At 40.2% G+C, this 23,833-nt stretch overlaps 2 protein-coding genes across 2 annotated transcripts in view; one reads left to right on the forward strand and one right to left on the reverse strand.

The window, feature by feature from the left end:
* glrx (glutaredoxin) lies at window positions 1-8,938 on the forward strand. Its single transcript, XM_011475123.3, has 4 exons — window positions 1-247; window positions 4,912-4,926; window positions 6,964-7,095; window positions 8,559-8,938. The coding sequence occupies exons 1-3, from the start codon at window positions 56-58 to the stop codon at window positions 7,075-7,077; spliced, it is 321 nt and encodes a 106-aa protein (XP_011473425.1). The 5' UTR covers window positions 1-55; the 3' UTR covers window positions 7,078-7,095; window positions 8,559-8,938.
* The window catches only part of rhobtb3 (Rho related BTB domain containing 3), a 26,036-nt gene continuing 9,423 nt past the window's right edge, over window positions 7,221-23,833 (reverse strand). Inside the window, exons 8-13 of the mRNA XM_011475122.3 lie at window positions 16,759-16,868; window positions 13,878-13,983; window positions 13,024-13,197; window positions 11,084-11,250; window positions 9,995-10,091; window positions 7,221-8,706 (exon numbers count right to left, since the gene is read on the reverse strand). Coding sequence (XP_011473424.1) covers window positions 8,588-8,706; window positions 9,995-10,091; window positions 11,084-11,250; window positions 13,024-13,197; window positions 13,878-13,983; window positions 16,759-16,868 — 773 coding nt within the window. The 3' untranslated portion in view covers window positions 7,221-8,587. The remainder of the gene's footprint in view (window positions 8,707-9,994; window positions 10,092-11,083; window positions 11,251-13,023; window positions 13,198-13,877; window positions 13,984-16,758; window positions 16,869-23,833) is intronic.

Genomic DNA, 23,833 nt, shown 5'->3' on the forward strand with positions numbered 1-23,833 from the left:
TTGGAATTACTACAAGCAGTCTCAGTTTCGTTCACTCACACTTCAGCAGGCGGAAATGGCGCAGCAGTTTGTGAAGGCTCAGATCAAAGGCGACAAAGTGGTGGTGTTCATGAAGCCCACCTGTTCCTTCTGCATCATGGCTAAAGATGTTTTGTCCAACTACAAGTTCAAGCCCGGACACATCCAGTACATAGACATCAATTCACGCAGCGACATGGACAGCATCCAGGACTATCTTCTGGAGCTCACCGGTGATGTGTTGTGACGTTTGCCAATGAGTGGTTCTGTTGTTGATCACGTGACCTGTAAGAGGAAGCAGTTGAGAAATAAAGTTGTGTGAAAAGTTGGAGTTCAACTAACGTGGAAAAGTCTCTTTATTTTTTCTCCCGTTCTTGAGTCGGATACTGGGTACACACGCCAGGACCAAAGCGTGAAAACAACTCTGCTAACAAGGTTATGGGCCCAGTCTGAGTCTACCCGACGTTTTTCCACCGAGTGAAAAGACGCAACGCACCGCGTGTCCCGGTGAGCATTAGCATTGTTTTTAGCGGTAGCAACATGAGCAGAAGAGCTGCAGAATCCGCTGCTCGCTGGTCTCGACTAGTTTTTGACGGAGATGAAAAGAACTATGAGCTGTGGGAGACAAAATTCCTTGGCCATCTTCGACTGTTGGGTCTAAAGGAAATAATTTTGGAATCCGACGACGAGCAAGAAGACGGAGATTCGAAAAATGAGGAGGCCTACGCTGAATTAATCCAATTTTTGGATGATAAAAGTCTATCACTGGTGATGCGGGAGGCAACAGATGATGGACGAAAGGCTCTTCAGATTTTGAGGAATTATTATGCCGGAAAAGGTAAACCCCGGATCATAAGCCTGTATACTGAACTGACCTCGCTTAAGAAATCCAACAGCGAGAGTGTGACAGAATACGTCATCCGTGCGGAGACTGCCATCACAGCACTGAGAAATGCTGGAGAGACTTTGAGTGACGGGCTGCTTATAGCAATGGTTTTGAAGGGACTGCCAGACTCATTTAAACCCTTCATTATTCACATAACACAGAGTGAAACTACAGTGACATTTGCAGAATTTAAAACCAAACTACGGAGCTATGAAGACACAGAAAAAATGAGAGTTGCAGCAACGGAAGACAATGTCATGAAGGTGAGAGTGCAGGCGGGGAGGAGGCCTGCGAGAGCAAATTCAAATGATGCCGGTGCCGACTGTGTGGATATAACATGCTTCAGATGCGGACAGAAAGGACACAAGGCTAAAACATGTCACCGAAAACAGTGGTGCAGTCTGTGTAAGAGTGGCACACATCGAGACTCAACATGCAGGCGACAACAACGACGAGATGATGCAAGAAAAACCTCTGAGGACACCAGCAGCAGTAAGGAATACGCATTTAAAGTCACCGATTTGGATAAGGCAGAAGAAGACACCGCAAGAAGGAGCAGCTTGATGGTTGACACAGGAGCTACGTCGCATATAATCACGGATATTACACGGTTCACAAAGTTTGACGACAGCTTCCAGCCAGAGACACATTGCGTGGAGCTAGCTGACGGCACACGATGCAATGGGGTGGCAGAACGCAGAGGAGATGCTGAGGTATGTTTGGTCGACAGCGAAGGGGGACGGAAGAAGGCAACGCTAAGACAGGCGTTGTACATCCCTTCATACCCACAGGATATTTTCTCTGTGAGAGCTGCAACCACAAATGGAGCAACAGTGGTCTTTAAGCAAGGAAAAGACTTCCTGAAACATAGTGATGGTACAAAATTCCACATCTATGAGCAGAAAAGACTGTACTTTCTAAAGACAGAGGATGAATGTGATGATCATTCCAAAGGTTGTTTCGATATTCAAACATGGCACGAGATTCTTGGTCACTGTAATTATGAAGACATTTATAAATTGCAGAATGTTGTTGATGGGATGACTGTCAAGGGTAAAGCAGAGAAACAGTGTGAAGTTTGCATACAGGGAAAGTTTGTTCAAACAAGGAACAGAGCACCTGACAGAAGAGCAAAAGCTGCCCTAGAGTTAGTTCACACTGATTTAGCAGGACCAATAGACCCAGAGTCTAAAGAAGGGTACAGGTTTGCACTGTCATTCACTGATGATTATTCCAGTGTTGTCTTTGTGTATTTTCTGAAACATAAGAGCGACACAGTGCAAGCAACTGAGAAGTTTATTGCAGATACGGCACCGTATGGCAAGATCAAATGTGTAAGATCTGACAATGGTACAGAATTTACAGGGAAACAGTATCAGTCACTTCTTAGCCAAAATGGCATCAGACACGAGACATCAGCTCCATATTCGCCCCACCAAAACGGCACAGCTGAGAGAAACTGGCGAACACTTTTCGACATGGCCAGATGCATGCTGACAAAAAGCGGTTTATCTAAAGCACTATGGCCTTATGCAGTGCAGACAGCAGCTGTGGTAAGGAACAGATGCTACAATAATCGCACAGAACAAACACCGTACTACATGTTGACAGGGCGAAGGCCAAACCTCTCCAAGATGGAAGAATTTGGAACTGAATGTTTTGTTTACAAACAAAACAAAGGAAAACTAGATTCAAGGGGAGAGAAAGGAATTTTTGTTGGGTACGACAAAAATAGTCCAGCGTACATGGTTTACTTCCCAGAGAAGGGGAAAGTGCAGAAACACAGACTTTTGAAGTTTGTAAGAAAAAGTACGACTGAACACCAAACACAAACGGATATCCCACTTGACGACGACAGTGACGTGAGGAGCAGGGCTATTGACAAGGAAACACGATCTGATGTGGGACAGACGCGTGCACGTAGTCCAGCACCTACTACCACACCAGAGGCTCATGGTAAAACGCAGCCTAACTGTGAGACAGAAAACGAGTCTAAAAGATACCCCTCCAGAAATAGAAAAAAACCAAGTTACCTGAGTGACTACGTAACCGGAGTGGAGGAGGACCAAGTGTTGACAAACATTGATTATTGTTACAGACTTGTGTGTGACATACCTCTAACATTTAGAGATGCTGTTACTTCATCCAGGTCGAAGGAATGGACAAGTGCAATGGATGATGAGATTCAAGCACTGAAGGACAATGACACATTTACACTTACAACCCTACCAGAGGATAAGAAAGCAGTGGGGGGCAAATGGGTGTACGCCATCAAAAAGAACATGGATGGATCCAAGAAATACAAGGCACGATATGTAGCCAAAGGTTTTAGCCAGAGGAAAGGTATTGATTATGAGGAAACATTTTCCCCTACAGCTAACATGACGAGTATAAGAGTGTTGATGCAAAAAGCAGCAGAGGAAAACCTAATTTTACATCAGATGGATGTTAAAACTGCTTATTTGAATGCACCAATAGATTGCGAGATCTATGTAGAACAACCAGAAGGTTATGAGGTTAAATCGACTACAGATCATAAAAAGTTGGTGTACAAACTTGAGAAGTCGCTATATGGACTTAAACAGTCAGGCAGAAATTGGAACAGGACATTGCATGAATATCTGACTGAAAGTAATTTTGTCCAAAACCCAGCTGATCATTGTGTGTACACAAAAGACACAGAAAATGAAAAAGTGATCATCATTATATGGGTTGATGACTTGATCCTTGCAGGTAACAGTGAACATGCGCTGAAAACTGTGAAAGAAAAACTGACTGAGAGATTCAAAATGAAAGATTTAGGAAGACTGAAGCATTTTCTTGGCATTGATTTTGATCAGACTAATGGCATTGTAAAAATGACACAGCAAGAGTATGTGAAAAAGATACTGAAAAGGTTTGACATGCAGGATTGTAAACCTAGATCAACCCCATGTGAGCAGAAACTGACTTACACAAATGTTGCAGAAAAAATGGCTGACGTCAGTAAATACAGAGAGGCAGTTGGGAGCCTTATTTATCTTGCTACATGTACACGACCAGATTTGAGTTTTGTAGTAAGTAAACTGTCTCAGTATTTTAATGAACCAACAGAAGAACATTGGACTACTGTGAGACATGTTCTAAGATACCTGAAAGGTACAATCAATCAGGAACTGTGTTACAGGGGATGTGAAAATACAAAACTGGGATTACATGCATACAGTGATGCAGACTGGGCAACAGACATAAGTGACAGACGAAGCACAACCGGTTATTGTGTCAGTTTAAGTGAGAATGGTCCTTTGATCTCTTGGCAGACAAAAAGGCAACCTACAGTCGCTTTATCCACTTGTGAGGCTGAGTATATGGCACTAGCTGCAACTACTCAGGAATGTATGTACCTAGTACAACTGCTACAGGGCATGGATGGGTACAATTACGCCTTACCCAAAGTCTATGAAGACAACCAAGGGGCTATAAAGCTAGCAAAGAACCCTGTAAGCATGCAACGATGTAAACATGTTGACATCAAATACCATTTTGTAAGGTCAACTCTGAATGAAGGAAAAATCATTTTGGAATATTGTCCAACTGACCAGATGGTGGCAGATGTGATGACGAAGCCTGCAACAAAATTTAAGTTGCATAAGTTTGCGAGTTTTATTTTTGGAGTTTAATCTTATGTACTTAAAGTATGATAAGATGACAGAAGTTTTGTTACTATAGTTAAGTTAGTATAATAATATGACAACTTGAGAACAAATGGGGGTGTTAACATATTCATATGTTTTGCTCTCAGTTGTAATAATCAGTCACAAGTGATGAGTGATGTGTTGTGACGTTTGCCAATGAGTGGTTCTGTTGTTGATCACGTGACCTGTAAGAGGAAGCAGTTGAGAAATAAAGTTGTGTGAAAAGTTGGAGTTCAACTAACGTGGAAAAGTCTCTTTATTTTTTCTCCCGTTCTTGAGTCGGATACTGGGTACACACGCCAGGACCAAAGCGTGAAAACAACTCTGCTAACAACCGGGCAGCGCACGGTAAACCAAGAATGTGCTTAGTCACGTTTAGCAGATGTTTAAAATGTTGTTCTAAGAATGCGGATCCCCTTTTCTGTTTGATAATCGAAAGCTAAATATTTTAGTGGAAATTACATTATTTTTCATTCAATCTAAAGTTATTTTATAGATTAAATAGTTAATTTAGTACAACTAGTTTTACGGTCTTAAACAATCGTGAAGCAAAACAGTACTTAACGTACAAAGTAAGATTCAATTCATCTAAAAAGAAAATAAAATACAAAATCTCCACCCGCTCCACCGTAGTTTGTCTTCCCGGAAGATTGCGTTCACTGGTCTTCGGAAAAATGAAGAGTGTTAGTCAGTAGGGCGTTGGCGAGCGTTGACAGAATAACTAGCAAGAGAAAAAAAAGTGGTTTGTTGAGAACTGCGCGCACGGACCTTCCTGTTATTTCATTTTATTATGATTACTGTCACATATTTACTTTTGTTTGAGGCACAGTTAAGTTGAACTCAAGATTCTTTATGCTCTAATGGGGCTACACCACCCCCCACCGGCAAAGGAATGTAACTGCAGCAAAAACTGAATAAATGACTTTTCTTTTAAAATCATCCATCATTTTCAAGTATAAAAGGTGTCCATAGTAATTATATACGATGATACATACTGTCTATGCACGTATCTAGCCATTCAAGTTACCCATGCTGTTAGAATGTCCAAGTGGATCTGCAGGATATAAATGGCAATGTAATCTGATCTGCTGACGGAGTAAGTCTGCATTTGCCCCACCCATTATTTTATTCACATGTACTTTAGGTTTGAAACTGAGTAATGTCTCACTTTCCCAGGACTAAAGATGGATAATTTAAGACATTCATACAGATTTATCAAGGGGTCCGATTGGGAAGTGTTGTGTGTAAGGCGATGAAAAAGGAACACGGAAAAAGAAATAAGACTTTCCAATAAACTATGAAAAACATTTCTACACACAAAAAAAGGGACGTTCTTAAATTTCCTCATGCAGATCATCATTTGTGGGAATAAAGATCTACCATTTGATCCACAGCTATGCCTACTGGAAAGATAAATCCCAAAACAAGCGCATGACATCCTGAGCTGCATTGTAATTTACAGGATGATTTTTTTTTATCACTGGATGTTTCCAGTGATCCAGATTTCTGGAACTGAAAGACTGGATTGAATCCAGCTCTTATTTAAATCTGAATATATTGGCAGTTTTCGCAGTAAAGGGACATCGAGTCCTTTTGTGTTTGATGTATTTGCTGGAGGGGTGTAATGATTAATCCATGAATCGATTTCTAGTCCTACGACCCACCAGATTGTACACAAGTTGTTAGTCAAATCTACCTATACCATTCTATTATTATTGGGGCACAGTATGTTTATTTGACTAAGATAAAAAAACAACTAAGTGACATCACAGCTGATAACACATGAGGAATGTGGAAAAAAATGACCAAACCATCATTCCAGTCCAATGTGTGGAAACACTTTGAATTTAGCAAAGTCATGTGACCACACAGTGAGCAACAATGTTCTAATAATTTTCCCTTTGGATAATTTTGATGTGCAAAAACAACAGTGGACTGAACTTTATGAAACTAAAATGTGAATGGATTTGACATGATTTCTTATTTACTTTTTTGTACACATTTCATTTACACTTGATTATCTTGCAAGAAATACAAGGAATCTGGTAAACTTCACCTGCACTGTTCAGTACTCAGATATTTATGTCTGAGTCACACTGGTTGAAGTTTTGGCTAAAGATGTCCTGGATCCATTTTAAATCAGTGAATCGGATCGTTCAAAATGAATCCTGACTGAATGGTATCGTCAACCACAAATTATGTGAATTGAATTACTGATAAAATGAATAATTACACCACTACTTTGCAGACAGTGTGGATAATAACTTTTTGTCTATTTGATCCTAAACATTTGCAATAAAAAAGATTAAGGGTCATAAATGCTTAGATGGAATATCTTCAACAGATAAATCCTGTAAAATGTGTTTACGTTTTGATGAAATGCAGGTTCCGCGGGTCTTCATTGGTGAGGAGTGTGTTGGAGGCGGGTCTGACGTGGCAGCTCTTCACAGGAGCGGTAAACTGGAGGGCATGCTGCAGGCTGTTGGTGCCGTTCAGTAACGGATTCCTCTTCTGAAGGTAGAACTCACACACACCTCACACACTGTTGTGCATTCAATTTCTATCAAAGCTACACACGCATCAACAAGTAGGACGAACAAAGAAGTAAAAAAAAAAAGACCCACTCAAGCACCAGAGGCCTGTTCATTCTAAAACATGTTTATTTACAGAGTGTGCAGCTCTGGAGCAGCAGAGCTTTGCTGGCATGTCTGCGTTGTGGGATGCTTAAAGCAGCATTGCGATGCTCTTCGTTTCAGTCCAGAGTTTCACCTGCTTTTCACTGACTTTATCAGTGGAGTTGGACGTAACTGAGGATTTCTTATCACACACAAACTTTGATTGCTGCTGTGCGCCTGCAGAATAAATGCACGCCAAGTGGTCACAAAGAGCATCTGCTGTCACCTGAGCTCTGTAAAAATCTTGTAGCTCCATGGTTGCTATTTACCTTTTTTTTTTTTTTTTTTGCTACATTTCCACACACATTTTTCTAGAACTAGACAAACTATGTTGCATATGATATTCTGGCCATTATAGATTCATAGTAATCCATGAAACAAAGAAATAGCTGCAACCGTTTTTCAGGTTTACTGGCCAAATTAGCACATTTAGCTCACACCTCTTTAATTTTTTTTTTTTTTGTAAATAGCAGAGAAACATCACCCTGTTGTCTTGAAAAGAAAGTTAACTTGTTTAAAAAAATAATTGCAGCACCATAACTTATGATCTCAATATGATTGGGGAAAAAAAGACACACTTTAAAAATAGAAACGGTGTTTGAACCCAGAGGCATCGTGGTTTCTACTGTTTGTTCGGACATCCACCTCCCAGAATGGTAAAAGAAAAAAAATATTTTCAATAACTGATCTTCAAATATGTATATTTTTTCTACATATAGAGCTTTGAAATGAAACAATATAGATTTTGGAGACAAAGAACCTGACTTTATCGCACAGATTAAGAATAGCATAGATGGATCATTTCTGAAAAGTGCATCATGTCATGGGGTCCTGCCTCCAGCTGTCAGGTATCAAACAGATATGCTTGAGTTTGTTTTTTTAGCCTGAAGTTACAAAACCTGTGAAAGGAGTTGGAAGCCATCTGCACAGGGGGGTGTGGTCTACTTTGCAACAGATGTTTGGGTATGAATTATTTATTATCAGAGAGAGGAGCTGTTCTTTTCTGAAATCCACAACGTTTGCGTTATCCGCTAGAAATATGTCACAGAGCTCTGGTCAGAGATCAGACGGTCACTAAAAAAATCTGGATCATTTCACTTGTATTGCCTGTGATGAAATAGTCTTCATGCCGAGTGGCATTCATTTGCAGATGGAGCAGGAGGAGTGCGTCCCAGTTGTGCAACTTGTTGTTTACTGTCTTTTTTTTGTCCTGGAACTTCATGTTCTGCAGGCTTGTTCCTCATTGTTCCTCTCCATTGCTTCATAGTGTTTTCTTTGGATTTCCTCCCACATTGATTTCCACAGGGTTTTCGGGTGTCTCGGAGTGGGTGTGGTCACATCACTATGCAGCGGGACTTGCGTAGTTTGCGCCGTCGCTGCTGGTATTCGCTGAGCTCCTGCAAGTAGCCCCGAGAGGGCCAACGCAACCTCTCCACCTGCTCGCGCTCCTCCTCTGCAACACACGGAAACACAGAATCCTGAAAACACAACTGTAATGTTCTGCCTTCATTTAATATGCTGGCTGTACTTAGTAAATGCTCACAGTCACACAAACAGTAATAATACGAAGACGGATTTAAATCCTTGTTTAAAAATGTCTGTCTCTTTATGATTGCCTTTCTTTTCAAGCCAACCTGCATGTTATTTTTTTATGAATAAAGACCAAAATGTGTGTGTTTATCGATGTTTTTGTGGCACCTTAAATGAAATAAACCCAATCCTGACAGTCAAGAAAAAGCTTTTGGTTCTGTTTTAATTAGCCATAAGCAGAAAGAACTGCTCTGCCTTTTTGGGTTTTGTTTACAAGTAACGACTACATAACAATAAAGTTCCATCCCATCCTCTTTTGTGATCCTGCTTATTCAGGTTCATAGTCACTGGGTCTAATACATTTTACTTCTAATCAGCACACCATCTCTGTCAGATATACAGGTCAGAGGGCTCCAAAGTTTCTCTTCTTCACGTATTTTCTGCTTCGCTGCCTTCAAGCTTCAGTTATTCAACTAAGCAAAAGCAGAAATCCTTTCAACAGAAACTCTGAACCCTCTCTGATCTGGTCTGCTGACACTTTAGGCGACAAATACCTTTTGGTTGTTCATTTTTACGTCTGATAGATATTGCAGCGTAAATAACATAAATCTTTAAGTCCCCCTCCAATTATCTTGATCTTTTTACAAAGTGTTCCCAGTGCTCTTTAAATTTGGATTTCCCATCAACCATCTGTTCACTTACTCTCCTGCTAGCTTACAGCCCCTCACAACCCCAACCTAAGTTTAACAGTGGAACAAACCTGGTCAGCAATGTTGGAGCTACCCGCTGTACAGTTTGGAGGAAAACAAAGGCGTACACGGATCTGGTCGTCTACATGTGGATGCATCAGAATGGAGCAGAGCAGGGAGCTTGTGGCCTGCTGATCGTAGCTTCTACATCACACCTACAAGCTTTTTCAAACTGTTTTTTTCATCTGCTCCTGATTTGAATAAAGAAATACTGAGAAATGCAGTTTCAAGCTTATTTTTTTGATATATTTGTCCTCCATCAGCCACCAAATGCCACAAGAACATGCTACAAACACAATTTTCATCAGAGTGGGATTTTAAAATTAGTTTTTTTTTTAATTAGGTAAAATTAACTTAAAGATCATTATTCTGATGTTTACTCTCAGGACATTAGTTAGGTTTAGAGATGATAAACTGTAGTTTTCAAATGAGCATAGAACTGGTTTGAAAGCTGACACTGACCAGAGAGCTCCAGGAAGTCGGGTTTATGACTGAAGATCAGGTAGTTGTTGGCAATGAAGTGGAGGAGCCAAACATACAGCTGCTCTGCATTGTGGCACTGAGGACGGACAAAGTTAAAGGTTAGATACATATCTGAGAATAGATACATACAGACCTGCATGGATTGCTATGACGTTTGCTACAATGCCTAGACTGAGGAACACCACACCAACTGTTGGAACCTAGTTTTGTTTTTGCCCAAACCATCATACTACCACCATCTGTTTGCCATCTTCCCATTGTTCGTTATGGTACTTGGTTTTAGTTCTAAGGATCGTGTACATGTTGGGTCAGTGCTTTTATTTTTTTAGAGGAAGGATCCTTACTGAGTAAACGATTCCAGAAATAATAGTCTCCTTTTATTTTATTTTATTAAAAAAAAAAGTTTAAATTCTTTAATTTAACAAACTAAAAAGAAATCCTGCTCCAGTGCTTCCTTTATTGACCCCTTTAGCAGAGAAAACACTGGACCACTCTGTCTGAGAGCAGATGATCCAACCCCACAATTCTTTGCAGCCATAGCACTAATGGCAAAGCAATAATTCAGAGTTTATGATGAAAGGTTTAAGAACGTTAAATACACAGTGACTAACATGTAAGGTGGTTTCATGCTGTAAACTTCTGTTTGGTAATCCACCAGTGTCGTATGGCTAAACTTGGCCGCTGTGGTAGATAAATGTACAAACACTCACGGCACAACTGACTTTACTAGAATAATCTTAAGAATTCAGATGTTGTTATTTTTTTGCGTTTATGATAATAAAACACAGTATTATATTTTAACAAGTTTTTCAAGATGAAGCTATAAGTACATTTTGCTGCTTCATGCATTTGTAGTTTACTTGAAATGACTTCAGGGGTCCCCCTATCAAATTTTGCATCAAAGAAACCCCACACACACGCACACACACACTCAACAACTGCATGACAACTCTCTATTAGTGCCTACATGAACTTCCCCCACAATGTGATCCATAACATTCAGTGTTAATCGCTTGTGTCTGACTCTTTGACCCGCTTTATTTGCACGTGCTCAGTGGTGGCACTGACCTTTGCTTTGCGTAGGAGTCGTATCACACTGATGCCCGTTGAAGCCAGCTCTCTACTGGGCATGCTCTGAAGGTACGCGCACACGCACACCTCGCAAAGATGTTGCAGCCGTTTCACCTGGTACATCTCTGCACAAACCAGCACGGCCATGGCCTGAAGCACACTGGCTGGACACACAGACACACACAGCACAGTCTGATGCACTGTAACTACAACACATTCACATGAATCACTGAAGTACTGCACAGTTTATTAAGCATTGCAGACTAGATGCCTTGTAAGATGTCACAGAAAAACAAGGACTGTAATTCAAATCCTTAAATTGACTCTGTTTCCAAAAACACAGTATTCATTAACCTTAACCAGGACCTTAATGATATCATTCCTTTTTTTTAAGAATATGTAATCCCATTGCCTCCCATGCGCAACCTCTCAGATGTGGTGCGTTTCACACAATTCCCTGAAATGCTGAAAACACCATCATGAGGGGGGAAAAAAACACCAGCTGCTTTTGGTTCTCGAGGAGCTCATTTACCACTGCTGCCATGCTGTCAGCTGATCTGCTCACATGCAGAAAACTACCAAGCACCGGATCTTCCTGCATGCAGTTGAACTGTAAATTCCAGTTACACCTGATGCAACCCCATCCCTGTCTTCATACAACAGCCATGAGCACAGAGGGCTGCAGCGTTGTCAGCTGGAGCAGTGCAGGCTTTTTTTTTCTGTTTAACAGCACAATTCCTCAAATGAGTGTCTTCTACCAAACATTCACCGCATGAAATACCTGGATAAACCTCGTGTTTGGATTTTATACCCTTTGTCACCGATGCTGTTGGAGTTACCTTGCTCTGACCTTGAGCGCTGAAATCTTTATGTAACAGAGGAAAAGGCTGCAGCCTCTGTTGCTGCTTCACTGCTTTAATGTCCTGTTATCATGACTAAACCAGAGACTGAGATACTGATCCTTGCTGCACCTAATAGGAATGTAATTATCCTTATGGATTACTTTGTTGTTTTATAATTTATTTAATAAAACAATTCTTTTTTTTTTAAATCAAAGGTTGTCTATTCAGCTACATTAGGTCACAAACGAGGAAGAATAATTAATTTTGTGGTGACAATATTTTGTACTGACAACAATTAGTTTGTTTAAGAATATTCGATGATTTAAGGCCAAACTAAAACAAAAATTAAAAATACAACTGTTACAATATTGCCAATAATAAGTGTTGCGCAAATACAAAGCAGCCATTCTAACAAACTGTTACCACTAGGAGGCAGAAACATCTAAAGTAGACAAAAGCTATGATCCTGGAGCTCATCCAGCTTTTTGGCTAAAATGTAAATTAAAGACTGCAAAGTAAACATGGAGGACTATGATCATTCACACACAGTCCATTCTCCAGTCAGTGACAACGGCAAAATGTCACGTTAAAGGCGAAGCGCTGTTTGATGTGTGACTGAAGAAACATTTTGAGCGTGCAAATGCGCTGTAGTTCTCCGGAAGGAAAAGTGAGACGACGGTAGCACATGCTCTGAAAACAAAGCAGACGCAGTCAGACAAACAAAGACGAGCTAGTACAACAATGATGTGTGGGGCTGGAACCTGGCAGCACCAAAGGCAGCTGGAGCAACAATGCCACAAGATCATTTTGGATTCACTAAGTCTGATTTGTTTCTAAGATTTGTTGCAGTTCTGTGAGACTGACAGTGGTATGAAAGCTGAAGGGACTCATCATATGTGCTTTTGTCAGAGGCTTCGACCCATAACACAAACGCTGAAGTCCACTGCACCTATGCACTTATGTGAACATCTTTTTACACCATGCAATGGGACTTTTCCCATTTACAGACTGAAGTAATCAGGAAATGTTCTGTCCTTCTTTTACTCCCCTCTGTCCGCTTCTCTGAAAGTTCATCTAGAATTGGAGGAAACTCACCAGGACAGCAGGAATCAGTGTAGAGGTACTCAAGGAAAGATAGGAAGGTGTCAGAGGAGACGCCATGGATGGGAACCACTCTGCTCCGAGCCTCTGCATACTTCCCACTGAACATGGCCGCCATGACGTCACAGCGGGCAACTAGGACGGCCCGGTGAGCCGGCAACACGCTACCTATTTGATAATGAAAGAAATTACAACAATAAAGGAACACCTGGCAATTTATTAGTTTAGATTTAGAATATTCAAACTATACATCAGCTCATAGTGAATGTGTACTCCTCAAAAGAAAACCTCTTCAGATCTGAAACGGGCATCTCTGTCATTTCTTTCGGTGGGCTTTTGCTTGTGACAGCCAAGTCCAAACTCTAAATTAAAACGCGATTCTTATTGATGAAGTCTTGAACATAAATACAGATTAAATGCATTTCATTTGGGTCTTGATGTGTGTTTGGCAGTTGCAGCACTTATTTAACCTTTTCAAAATTCCACATGAAATAAAACAGAAATGATCTTTTATGAAACATTAAATAGGTATTTCTCAATGACTTCTCAGCGGTTCTACTAGCACTTTGGAATAGAGAGGAAAAGCTCTCTGCACTTTTCATGATAAATGTTTATGAGGTGAGGTTTCAATGCATTTTTTATTTTGGAGGAGTAGAGGAGCGGCGGCCATCCTAAAACATGAGGGGAATCAAAATTAAAAAAAGGACATCACACTGATGGTTTTTTGCCTCTTGAAATGACAGAGCAGAAACTAACATTAAAATGTAACTAAAAGTGAAAAAACTGTGACTCTCCTGTGCGGTGGGAATCTGAACAGAAGTGTGTCTTGGTGATCAGTCTGCCCCCACCTTGCACCATGAAAATGACGTCCGAATAGAGAGGAGAATTGAAGAGGTTGACCAGAGTCTGAGGACCGAGCTGAGCTGCTCGTGCACTTGGCGTGTCCCTGGAGCTCTACAGCAGGAAATCAAATAAATCAGGGTGTTAGCATTCCTCTGATGAAAGTCAGGTACTTGTTAACAGGGGGGAAAAAAACCTGCTATTTGGAGCAACTAACTCGCCTCTCACACGGAATACAGATAGCCTCTCTGTCAGTGTGGCTTAGCATTACCCAACACTCTCAAACTCCAATGCCAGAAGCGACACGCCTGGAACTGGCTAACGCTGAGAACAGCGTGGGGAAACAGACGGTCCTCCAACCCACCTGTTGTCAAAGCAGCCACGCTCAGCTGATACACTTTAATGAATGTAAAATAAAAAACACACCACCTGTACTGTCAGACAAGGTTTTGTTGACTTGAAATAATTAGCACAACCTTTCGCAGTTCCATTAGACACAGAAAAACCCTTCCATCGGCATGGCAACAAAATCCAGACCTTTGATTTTTGCAAATTAATAGAAAACATTCAAATGGTATCAAACGACACAGAGGTGTCCGTAGAAGCGCACATCAAACAGGATGTTATGGTGTCTCATCACATTAAAAAAAGCTCCTGCAGCCCTGTGCATCAGACTGACTCAAAACAGCCTCAGGTGTTTTGTTCCAGCCTGTTGGTTTGTATGCCGTGCATGGTGCCAAAAGCCTTGTCAGACACATCAATTTAGTGTTGCCCAACTCTGAATGTTAAGTTGGCCGCTTCATATATATATAGAGAGAGAGAGAGAGACACCTGAAACCTCAAAGGTATCAAGTCATCTCAGTACATTAGAATCCCATCAAGAAATTATTTATAGTCAAAAGGTAAAGGTCACTATGATTCATTCACACAGAGGGACATTTAAGGTGTCTACTTCCTTTAGTTTTGAAGATTATAGCCATATTTAAAAATTCTGTACCTCAAATTATTAAATACTTTAGAGTTAGTTAGAAAATGTAAGAATTGTACGGTATGGAAGGGATTCATCTGCATCCCCACTGAGGTTTTATAGATGTCACGGCTGATCTGACAGAAGCCTTCAGCTCTTTTGGGTTGTTGGGTCTCTCCAGAGATGCTCACAAGTTCCTTTCTGCAAGTTCAAGTCAAATCTTCAGCTGTTAATTCAATTCAAGTCTTAAAACCAGTAAAATGAATATTTCATCAGAACAAATAGTCAATAAACCACTTTTATTTGGAAATCTGACCACAAGTGATGGTGTAAGAAATGTAAATACAATGAAATGTGTAACCCTTGTGCTATCCTAGGCACTTTAACATTGGGAGTTGGGTCATCTAGACCTACTAGACAGTGCGCTGAACCTTTTTTCTTCAATGATTTGTGATCTTCACTGGTGTCCAAGGATTACATGAAATCTTTCCACCTTTATCCACATTTGTCATTGTAGGAATAACACATCAATGTAAGGGTGGGGTCATCTAAGATAGCACAAGGGCTAAAAGGGAGCAGACAATTATAAGAATTGTATTCTTCAACTGTGCTCCTTTTAAATCATGAAAATGTTCAATATTGTAAGACAAACATGTAAACATATTGGACGATCGATAATTTTCATGAAAGGAACAAATAAATAAATGAAAAATGAAATTTCTTAAAGCTGAAAAATTATAATAAACATCAATCACAAGTCCCTGTGTGCTAGACTTAAGTTTGAGTCTTAAGTCCAAGTCCCCAAGTCTCTGGATCTACTGTGGCTTCTTTCCTTTCAGCATAGATTTGACAGGGCTCTAATGGCTGATCACAGAAGTTGGAATTTAAGCAGAATAGTCAACTACCTCATCCAGCTACAACTATTTACATAAAGCTTGTCAGTAGAAGGAAGCAGATGTGCTCTTAGACTTCCTGTTAAACCACTGCACTTAAATTGAACCTGATGAAGCACAATGGAGGACATGGCTCCCCACCAACAGGGAAACACTCAAGGAATTTAACAGTCTGAGACTCATTTTTGACTCTAATAAAAAGAAATGCAAAATCTCTTTTCATATGTAGAGGTGACTTTGGATCACTCAGAAAATGTTTTCTCTTTGCCCTTAGCCCTAGTCCGACGTTTTTTCCCTGTTCAGAGTGGCTTGACACAAAAAACGTTGCAGCAGAAGTCATTCGGATGTGTCAACATGTGATGGCTCTCAAAGCACAAACTCCAGCAGCTGTCCACTTCTTATGAATCTGTCCTAAAGCCTTGAGCTTTGCTTCAAAATCCTCTCAGTGCTGCAGTCAACTTTACATTTTTTCCCATAATTCATTTTTCTAATGCAGACCTTGGTGAGCAGTCAGCCTCTTTTACCCCCTACCCACCATGTGATGTGTCCATGACCGTCTTCTGGACAAATGCTAATTCTCCATGACTCCATGACCGTGGCCTACTGATCCAGACTATTGATAGGCCCAGAAAGCGTCTGCAGGTGTTTGCAATTAATTATCTGATTAGAGTGAGACATCAAGAGTCCAAACTGTTGAACGTTTTCATAGTATTTCTGAGACATCAAGTTTTCATATTCATAAGCTTTAGATTCTAAACAATTATGAGGAAGTGATATCAGCCCTTGAACTATGCCAGTATGTGTGTAGTAATCACAAATTTAATGTTATTTTTTTACTTTTTGAGGTAGTCTTGGTAACAGTTTTAAAAACAAATGTATCTAAAAATTTTAGTCTACTTATGTAAATATGTAAATTCAACATTATGGCTTTTATAGAGGCCTACGATACATTACCTCTGAGTTATTGTAGCTTATACATTAGTATACATCAGGGAGCAGGAGAATTTTTTTTTATCTTTGTGAGCTTACCCTTTCTCTTCCAAGGATGGAGCGTATGCGCTCCATTAGCTGACCCACGGCAAGTGAATTCTTCAGCCTCTCTTCCAGGGCCTCCTGGAGGTGCTCCCACTCCCACGCTCCTACAGAAACATTCACAGTCACACCAAGTGTACAGTTATCAGAAATACACAAGGAACCCATTTAGCTACTGGGACTCAGCTCTGACTACCCACTTAACTTTCACTGAACCCTCAGTGTCTGTTCTTGTCAAAACTACCAGCTACTGCATTGAGCCTGCTTATGTAATCTTCAGTGGTTATGGGTGGACGATTAAGTCTAGATTCCATAAATGTAACAAAAAAAAAACAGATAATAAAATAATGTTAAACTAAATTGAGTCTAAAAAAACATGAAAAACTTCAACCTTCAATAAAAATGTATTATTCTTGTTTAATAATAATTACTGCTGTAGCTTCTATTTTGTAAAAATATAGAGAGGAACAGTTGTTACTTGTTAAAATCTGAAATTTAGAAAAAGACTCAGTTCGTACAAATCAAATGTTTGATGCTTCATGTTTGGAGAGTGTCAATAAGTCTTGATTTACATTTTATTTTCAATCCATTTGATAGCTGCATCAAAAGGTTTATGGATGTGGTTTTGTTTCACACATCCATATTCAATTAGTCTAATGTTTTTAGTCCGTGAGCTGTGACCACAGCCAAATAAATCCTATCATAAATCTCACTACTATCTTGATGTTCCAGCTAATTACAATCCAATATCAAACACTCCTTTTAACTTTAAACTATTTTTAAGTTATATGGTAACTCTTTACAGTATACAAACACTGACCTTCAGTCACAATTTTACTGTTTTAAGAGAAATGCAATACACTATTTTAGCAGAACTAATTTTTTAAGTAACAAGTGACCCACTGATGGTGACCAACAGTCACCTTATTAACTTGATCCTTGTATCAAGCAGTCCTACTTTGGTGTTCCACAAGGATTGTAACTAGAACCAATTTAGTTTACTACAAATTCTTCTTTTTTTGTTTTGTACATAAATTGAAAGTTTCAATGTTGTTTAGCCATATTTCTTTTTACTTCTAAACTAATGACACCCAGCTTTATTTGTTAAAATCACCTTAGGAAACTTTTAGAGCTATTAGAAACTGCAGAGTAGTTACACTGAGCTACTGAAGCTATGAGCGTTCCTTTTAAACATATAAGCCTAAAAGACACTGCTGTTTTTTTTCTTTTCAATTCAGAAAAACCAGCATCACCTTGAGGGGCCTTGGCACAAATAATAACCAAACTTTTTCAATGCCTTTTTAAAGCAGGCCTCTAAACAGCCAATTGTAAAGATTTGACTTTGTAATTAATGTTATGCATGCTTGTGTGATATTTTATGTTGTTTCTCTGTATTTTAGTTTGCGTCATGCTACCCATGAACTGCCGGTGGTCAGTGCTACCTGGGGCCTCATTTATAAACGTTGCGTACGCACAAAAGAAGGCGTACGCCACTCTCTACGCAATAGTTGAGATTTATAAAAAGCAAACTTGACGGGAAAATGTGCGGTCCTCCACGCAAGCTCTGACCCAGGCGTACGCACAAAAACGGGTGAAATGAGAAATGGCGACACCGTCGGCAGATGGAAGAAACACGTGAAAGTGACAGTGTGTGCCAAATCGTGCTGGCATGTGCTGTGCTACACAATGTGGCACAGCTTAAAAACGTGCCTCTACCCCCTGGCGCTGATTGCTGTGTTGGCCCCGACCCTGAACCCCATCCCCACGCATTTGAGCCATTTGCTGCTGCTGTGCGCCAGCGTTTGGAAGTGATGCGTCGCTTGTAAAGAAAAAGAGGTGTGGAAAATATTATTTATTTAAGAATTCCCTCATTGTGCAGTTTATTTCAGTCAGGGCGATCTTGATTTCGCCCAACTCCTTGGCCACCTCTCTGATTGAACTACTGACTTCCCTCTGCATTTCAAGGAATGCATCGGTGAGGACGCGTCCACTGCTGGAGGGTTGAGAGCCGCGTGCCGTGGAGACGCTGGGGCCAGACGGCTGCTCAGCTGCAGCATCGTAACCACTGGCCCCGCTGGAACACCCAGCAACTAAAATAAAATTGTTCTATATTAATAATCTGTAATTGTGTAGCCTGCATACATGTGACTTGACTGCATTCATTTGAATTATTTCTCTTACCTGTGTCACCCTGACCCTGGCGCGTCGGCGTCCCCTCCGTCTCAGTCAGGTGACTGTGGCGGAGGAGGACGCCGATAAGGGGGACTTAATAGGGATTCCCCAATAATAGCGGCCAGTTTCTCATCAAGAGGGGTCAGCTCCGGTCCCCCCCCCCACGTGGCGGACACACTCTGCCGATGCAGCGCTAGACGTTTTTTTGCCTCGACTTTGATGTCCGATGATTTCTTTCATTTCTTTTTTATTTCGGCCACGGTCCGAGGTTGTGAGGCTGCAGCATTTACGGCGTCTGCCACCGTTTGCCGCTCACGTGCCTTTTTGGCATTAGTAATGCCCACACTGTGCCCCAAACAACACTTTTCTCCTCTTTTCCACCTAGCCAACGATAACTTCTACTTCACATTGACTGAAGTTACGTTTTTTTGATTTCCCCTCGGTGTGTGCCATGATTTAGCAAGCCATGAATATTAATTTGTGGGCGTTTCACGGACTATTTATGGGCAACTATGGGCGTGTCATGTAGCCGCAAAAGCTGCGCTGCATTTAGAATCGGTTGTGATTTATAAAGGGAAAGATGCGTAGGATGTGCGTGCGCACGGTTTTATAAATCCGAATATTTCTGTGCGTACGCACGTCCTATGTTTCATCCGTACGCCACTTCTGACGCAAATCCTACGCAAAGTTTTATAAATGAGGCCCCAGGTGTCAGTTTTCAGGTGTCTGATTGTGGGTATGTTCATTTACTGTACGATTCCTTAGTTTGTTTTAATGTGTTCTATGTCAGCTTTTATACAATCAAAGGCTTATTTTCTTTCAATGTAAATGCTCTTTTGGTCCTCCAACAAAAATAAAGATCATCATCGTCAACATTTTTTATTACAGAACCATCTTTGGTGCTTGCCTTTTTTTTGGGGTTTCTACAGGTGTTTTTTCTTGAACTGCAAAAGTTTGCTTTTTCTAAAAGCCCATATTGCTCCCTACTGAAGTATCTTCTTCTTTTCCTTTCAGTTTGTCCCATCAAGTGTGTCAGCTCATTTTCTCCTAATTCACAGGTTTAAAAGCATCTTAAAAGCCTGTTTTAAGCACTTATCTGCTGAAGCCAAAACTTAACTTTCAAAAATACTATAAAAGAATAATGATAAAACTATTTAATCTTTCTTAAGGGGGGGGGGCATAAAAACAAAGGTAAGAGCATGTAAAAGTTATTTTTTCAGCATGTCAACACAGTATCTTTAAAGTCTCTTCACAAACAAATATTCTGAATGCTCTCTAGAATACCTAAACCTTGAACTACAAATCTGCAACCATGAGCACGTCTTAACAGCTGCTCTGCCCTCTGAGGAAAAGAAAAGAATATTCTCATAAATCACGAGCACCCTACCCTATAGGATGAGGCATGTACATTTTCATGCAACATCAGTTAACAATGTAATTTAAAAATAAAGGTCAAAGAACCAACAATGGAGATGATGAGGCCTAGAAGAAGACAGACTCTACAAAAAAAGGGGAATATTAAAAATGTAAAGGAACCTGGTTTGACAGCAAAATACTCGTAATGATTCCTTGATCTGCTGTGCTGCCACATGTTTAACACTTTTGGAGAAAAGTCCCTTAAGGTGAACCTTTATTGCAATTTAAATGATGGCACAGGCAAACCAAATGAACACAAAGTCTGATGTAAATGAGTCCTTAGACAGTGAAACCACAATGTTTGTCTGTATTTTATTGTAAGTTCTTATGTTTTGTGGCCATCAAGTGAATCCAACCTCAGTACAGGTCAGTTTAATTCTTTCATGGAGTACCAGGTTTACCAGGTTTATAACAAAATTATACTAACAGAGCATGTCCAGAAGGCATAAGATGTACTTTTTTTCCTATCAAACAACATGGAATCATGGCTCTGGTTAGCAAAGCTGCTTCTGCAAAGACTACAAGTCTCTGGAATATTAAAATCTAGAGCAAAAAAATAGATTTGTGGCTTTGTTACGGTACAAACTACATCATTGCAAAGTGCTCACTCCAGTTTTTAAGCATGGAAGTGGAGGACTGATAAAATCTCATCGTCTTCGCAGCCAAGAGGAGCAGAGCACCTTGGAGTCCTTTTGAATCAACCATGAACTCCTTCAAAGAGTTGCTCTAATCTGGATTTTACAACAATTACTCTGAACTTTTTTACAACAGAGAAGCTTTAAAAGACACAAAAGAGCAGCCAAAGTCCAGACCTTAACCTGACTGATATTGTAGTCCAACAGCTCGGCATAAAGGAACCCTTTAAAACTTTAATGAACTTGTGCACTCTTGTAATACACCCATTATGTGTAAAAATAATAATGTTGTCGATAAAGATTATTTTTGTTCTCTAGTCTAAATGTTAGCTAAAAGTGTTTCTCCAACCGTGGGATATATATATTTTTTCCATTTCAAAGAGCAATTAATATATAAATATACAATAGAAAAAATTAAGTTTGAATAAAAACTAGTTAAGGTGAAGATTTGAAAAACTGTCCAAAAAATGTGATAAAACTCCATGAGGTTTGCAACGCTAACTAAAAAGACAACCGTTGGTTTATTACCAATTCAAAATCCACAGGAAACAAGTTCACTTTCATGCTGTGAATCTTCAGTTCTTTACAGCTTCCTTAGTGGGCCATTAAGGAAGCTGTGCCATCCAGGATTTAGGCCATCATTAGTTTTAATGATGGCTGATAGAGGGATTATTGGTGGCAACACACCACAGTAAAGATACCTTCAATGGAGGTTTAGGGAGTAGCTCAGGAACTCCGAGGATAATCTTTGTTCCAGCTAGATATAAAACAATTATTATAGTGGAGGATTTTTCCTAATCTATTCAGTTTATAGAAAAAAGCCACATAGTCTGACAAATAAGTGCAGCTAAAAACAAAAATATTAAACTCTCACAATACCACTTTACAGCAACAAACCCTCCAGATGCAAGTTAGGCAGACTGAAGTTAATCTGTGCAATTTTACTGACAATAGTATATGTTTGAGCAGCATCCTGGAAAACAAAAAAAAAAGTTATGTTAGATTCTCGGGCAAGGACAATCTGGACTAAAAATAAGAGTTGATTTTCTGCCAAAGAACACTCTGGTTCATCTGTGTGGATGTGCATGCTCTACATCTGAAGAGCACACACATGCACACAATCACAAGTAAGTGACAATTTCAATATTTCAAGAGAGAGACAAAGTCTCAGGGAGTTAATGTCACTCCAGCAAAGTCATGGCCTGTTGTGATCGTCTTCACACTGTGGAGTGACAAAAAGCCAGAGCGTGGGCGTGCTGCGGTGGCAGTGGGGCATCGTTCTGATAATTCAGTCAAATGAATCACAGTATAAAGGAATTCATTCAATCGTTTATGGAAGAAAAATGCTTGTTCTACCATCTCAGCCTGTTCAGGGTTTGCTGCAAAATGAACATCTCACATCTGCCCACCGAGCTCTGAATATTTCACTGAGTAAAGAATGCATCCAGCCAATTTCAAGTCAATGCTGTAATACCCGCGCTTTATATGATGTCAGCTTTTTCAAACACACAACGGGACCCTTCATGTTGAAGGTTAACTTTAGTAGTTTCATACACGACTTCACATTGTCTGCCCTACAGGGGTTTATGGAAACACTGACATTCCCGTTCCACTTGGCCGTGCACACATACTCCACTATTCCTTTTTGGTCAAAACCATACAAACACACACACACAAATATATTGCAAAATGACATTTTTTTTCACCAAAACCATAACTAAACATTGTACCATTTCCTACCATTCTCTCTTCATATTTTACCATCTTCCTTTTTACCTCCCCTCTTTGCTTTCCTCTTCTTATTTCACTTTAAAAAAGAACACAGACTTGTGCTATACGGCAATGTGTGAGCTTGAAAAAACCCACACTGCTCTCTTCATATATCGTCGCTTGCTCTTATTCTTATTCATGGAATCACTCACAGAGAATCAGCCTGTAATCTTCCTCCTCTCTGCTCTCACTCTTTACCAGTATGTGTGTCTACCTCTGGTGCTCATGTCAGAGCGTCAATGCTGCTCACATACATGCTAACAGGCAGCCATGAATCAGATGCTGGAAAAGCTTTTTTTTTTTTTTTTTTGCTATAAGGATTTGTACACATGCTTGTTAAGAAGTGCTGGCGTGCGCGGGCGATGTGATCTTATGTGCTGCAAGCACAGCTCTGCAGACTATAAGCCCCGCACGGAAGAGATTTTTATTTACGCTGCAGCAAAATTAATACCACTTAAACTAAGCTTTACACACATGAAGGGTGCAGCCTAACAGGCAGCACACAGAGCTGGGAGCTCGGTGCCTGCATGCATGTGTATCCCTGAGGGGTAGAGCAAATGTGAACAGTTATGTTCCTTTCATTACACTTTTCATCATTTCTGTGAAAGGGGACTTACAGAGTAACTTCTCTCAGTTTGTCTCCGTTGACTGATTTTCACAAAAATGAGCCGACACCAACGCAAGTGGCTGCCAAGTGAAAATGTCGGTTAAAACATCAGTGCCAGATCATACCATTACAAAATAAGGGATTGGGGTCCAGATTAAAATACAATAATTGCATACTACCGAGAGCAGTTTGAGTGATCGCTGTTCCTCTGTGTAATGAAAGTTTGGACAAGGCCCAAGAGGAGGCTTATGGCCTTCGGCTGCCTGTGGTCATTCAAGATCCACAGCGAGAAAGGAACACAGAGACTTTCTCGGAGCCGGCACTTTCAGAGCCCAGAGCGGAACAGGTAAGAAAAAGTTTCATTTTTTTGCTCAGAAACAGAAAGAAAAGGAAACAGTACTGACTGTGACTCCCTGTAGACTTCGTGGAGGGGGTTAAAAGTAAAAATATAAAAATAAAACAACAAATATTT

Source organism: Oryzias latipes, chromosome 5, assembly GCF_002234675.1.
Source record: "Oryzias latipes chromosome 5, ASM223467v1".
NCBI classification, from domain to species: Eukaryota; Metazoa; Chordata; class Actinopteri; order Beloniformes; family Adrianichthyidae; genus Oryzias; species Oryzias latipes.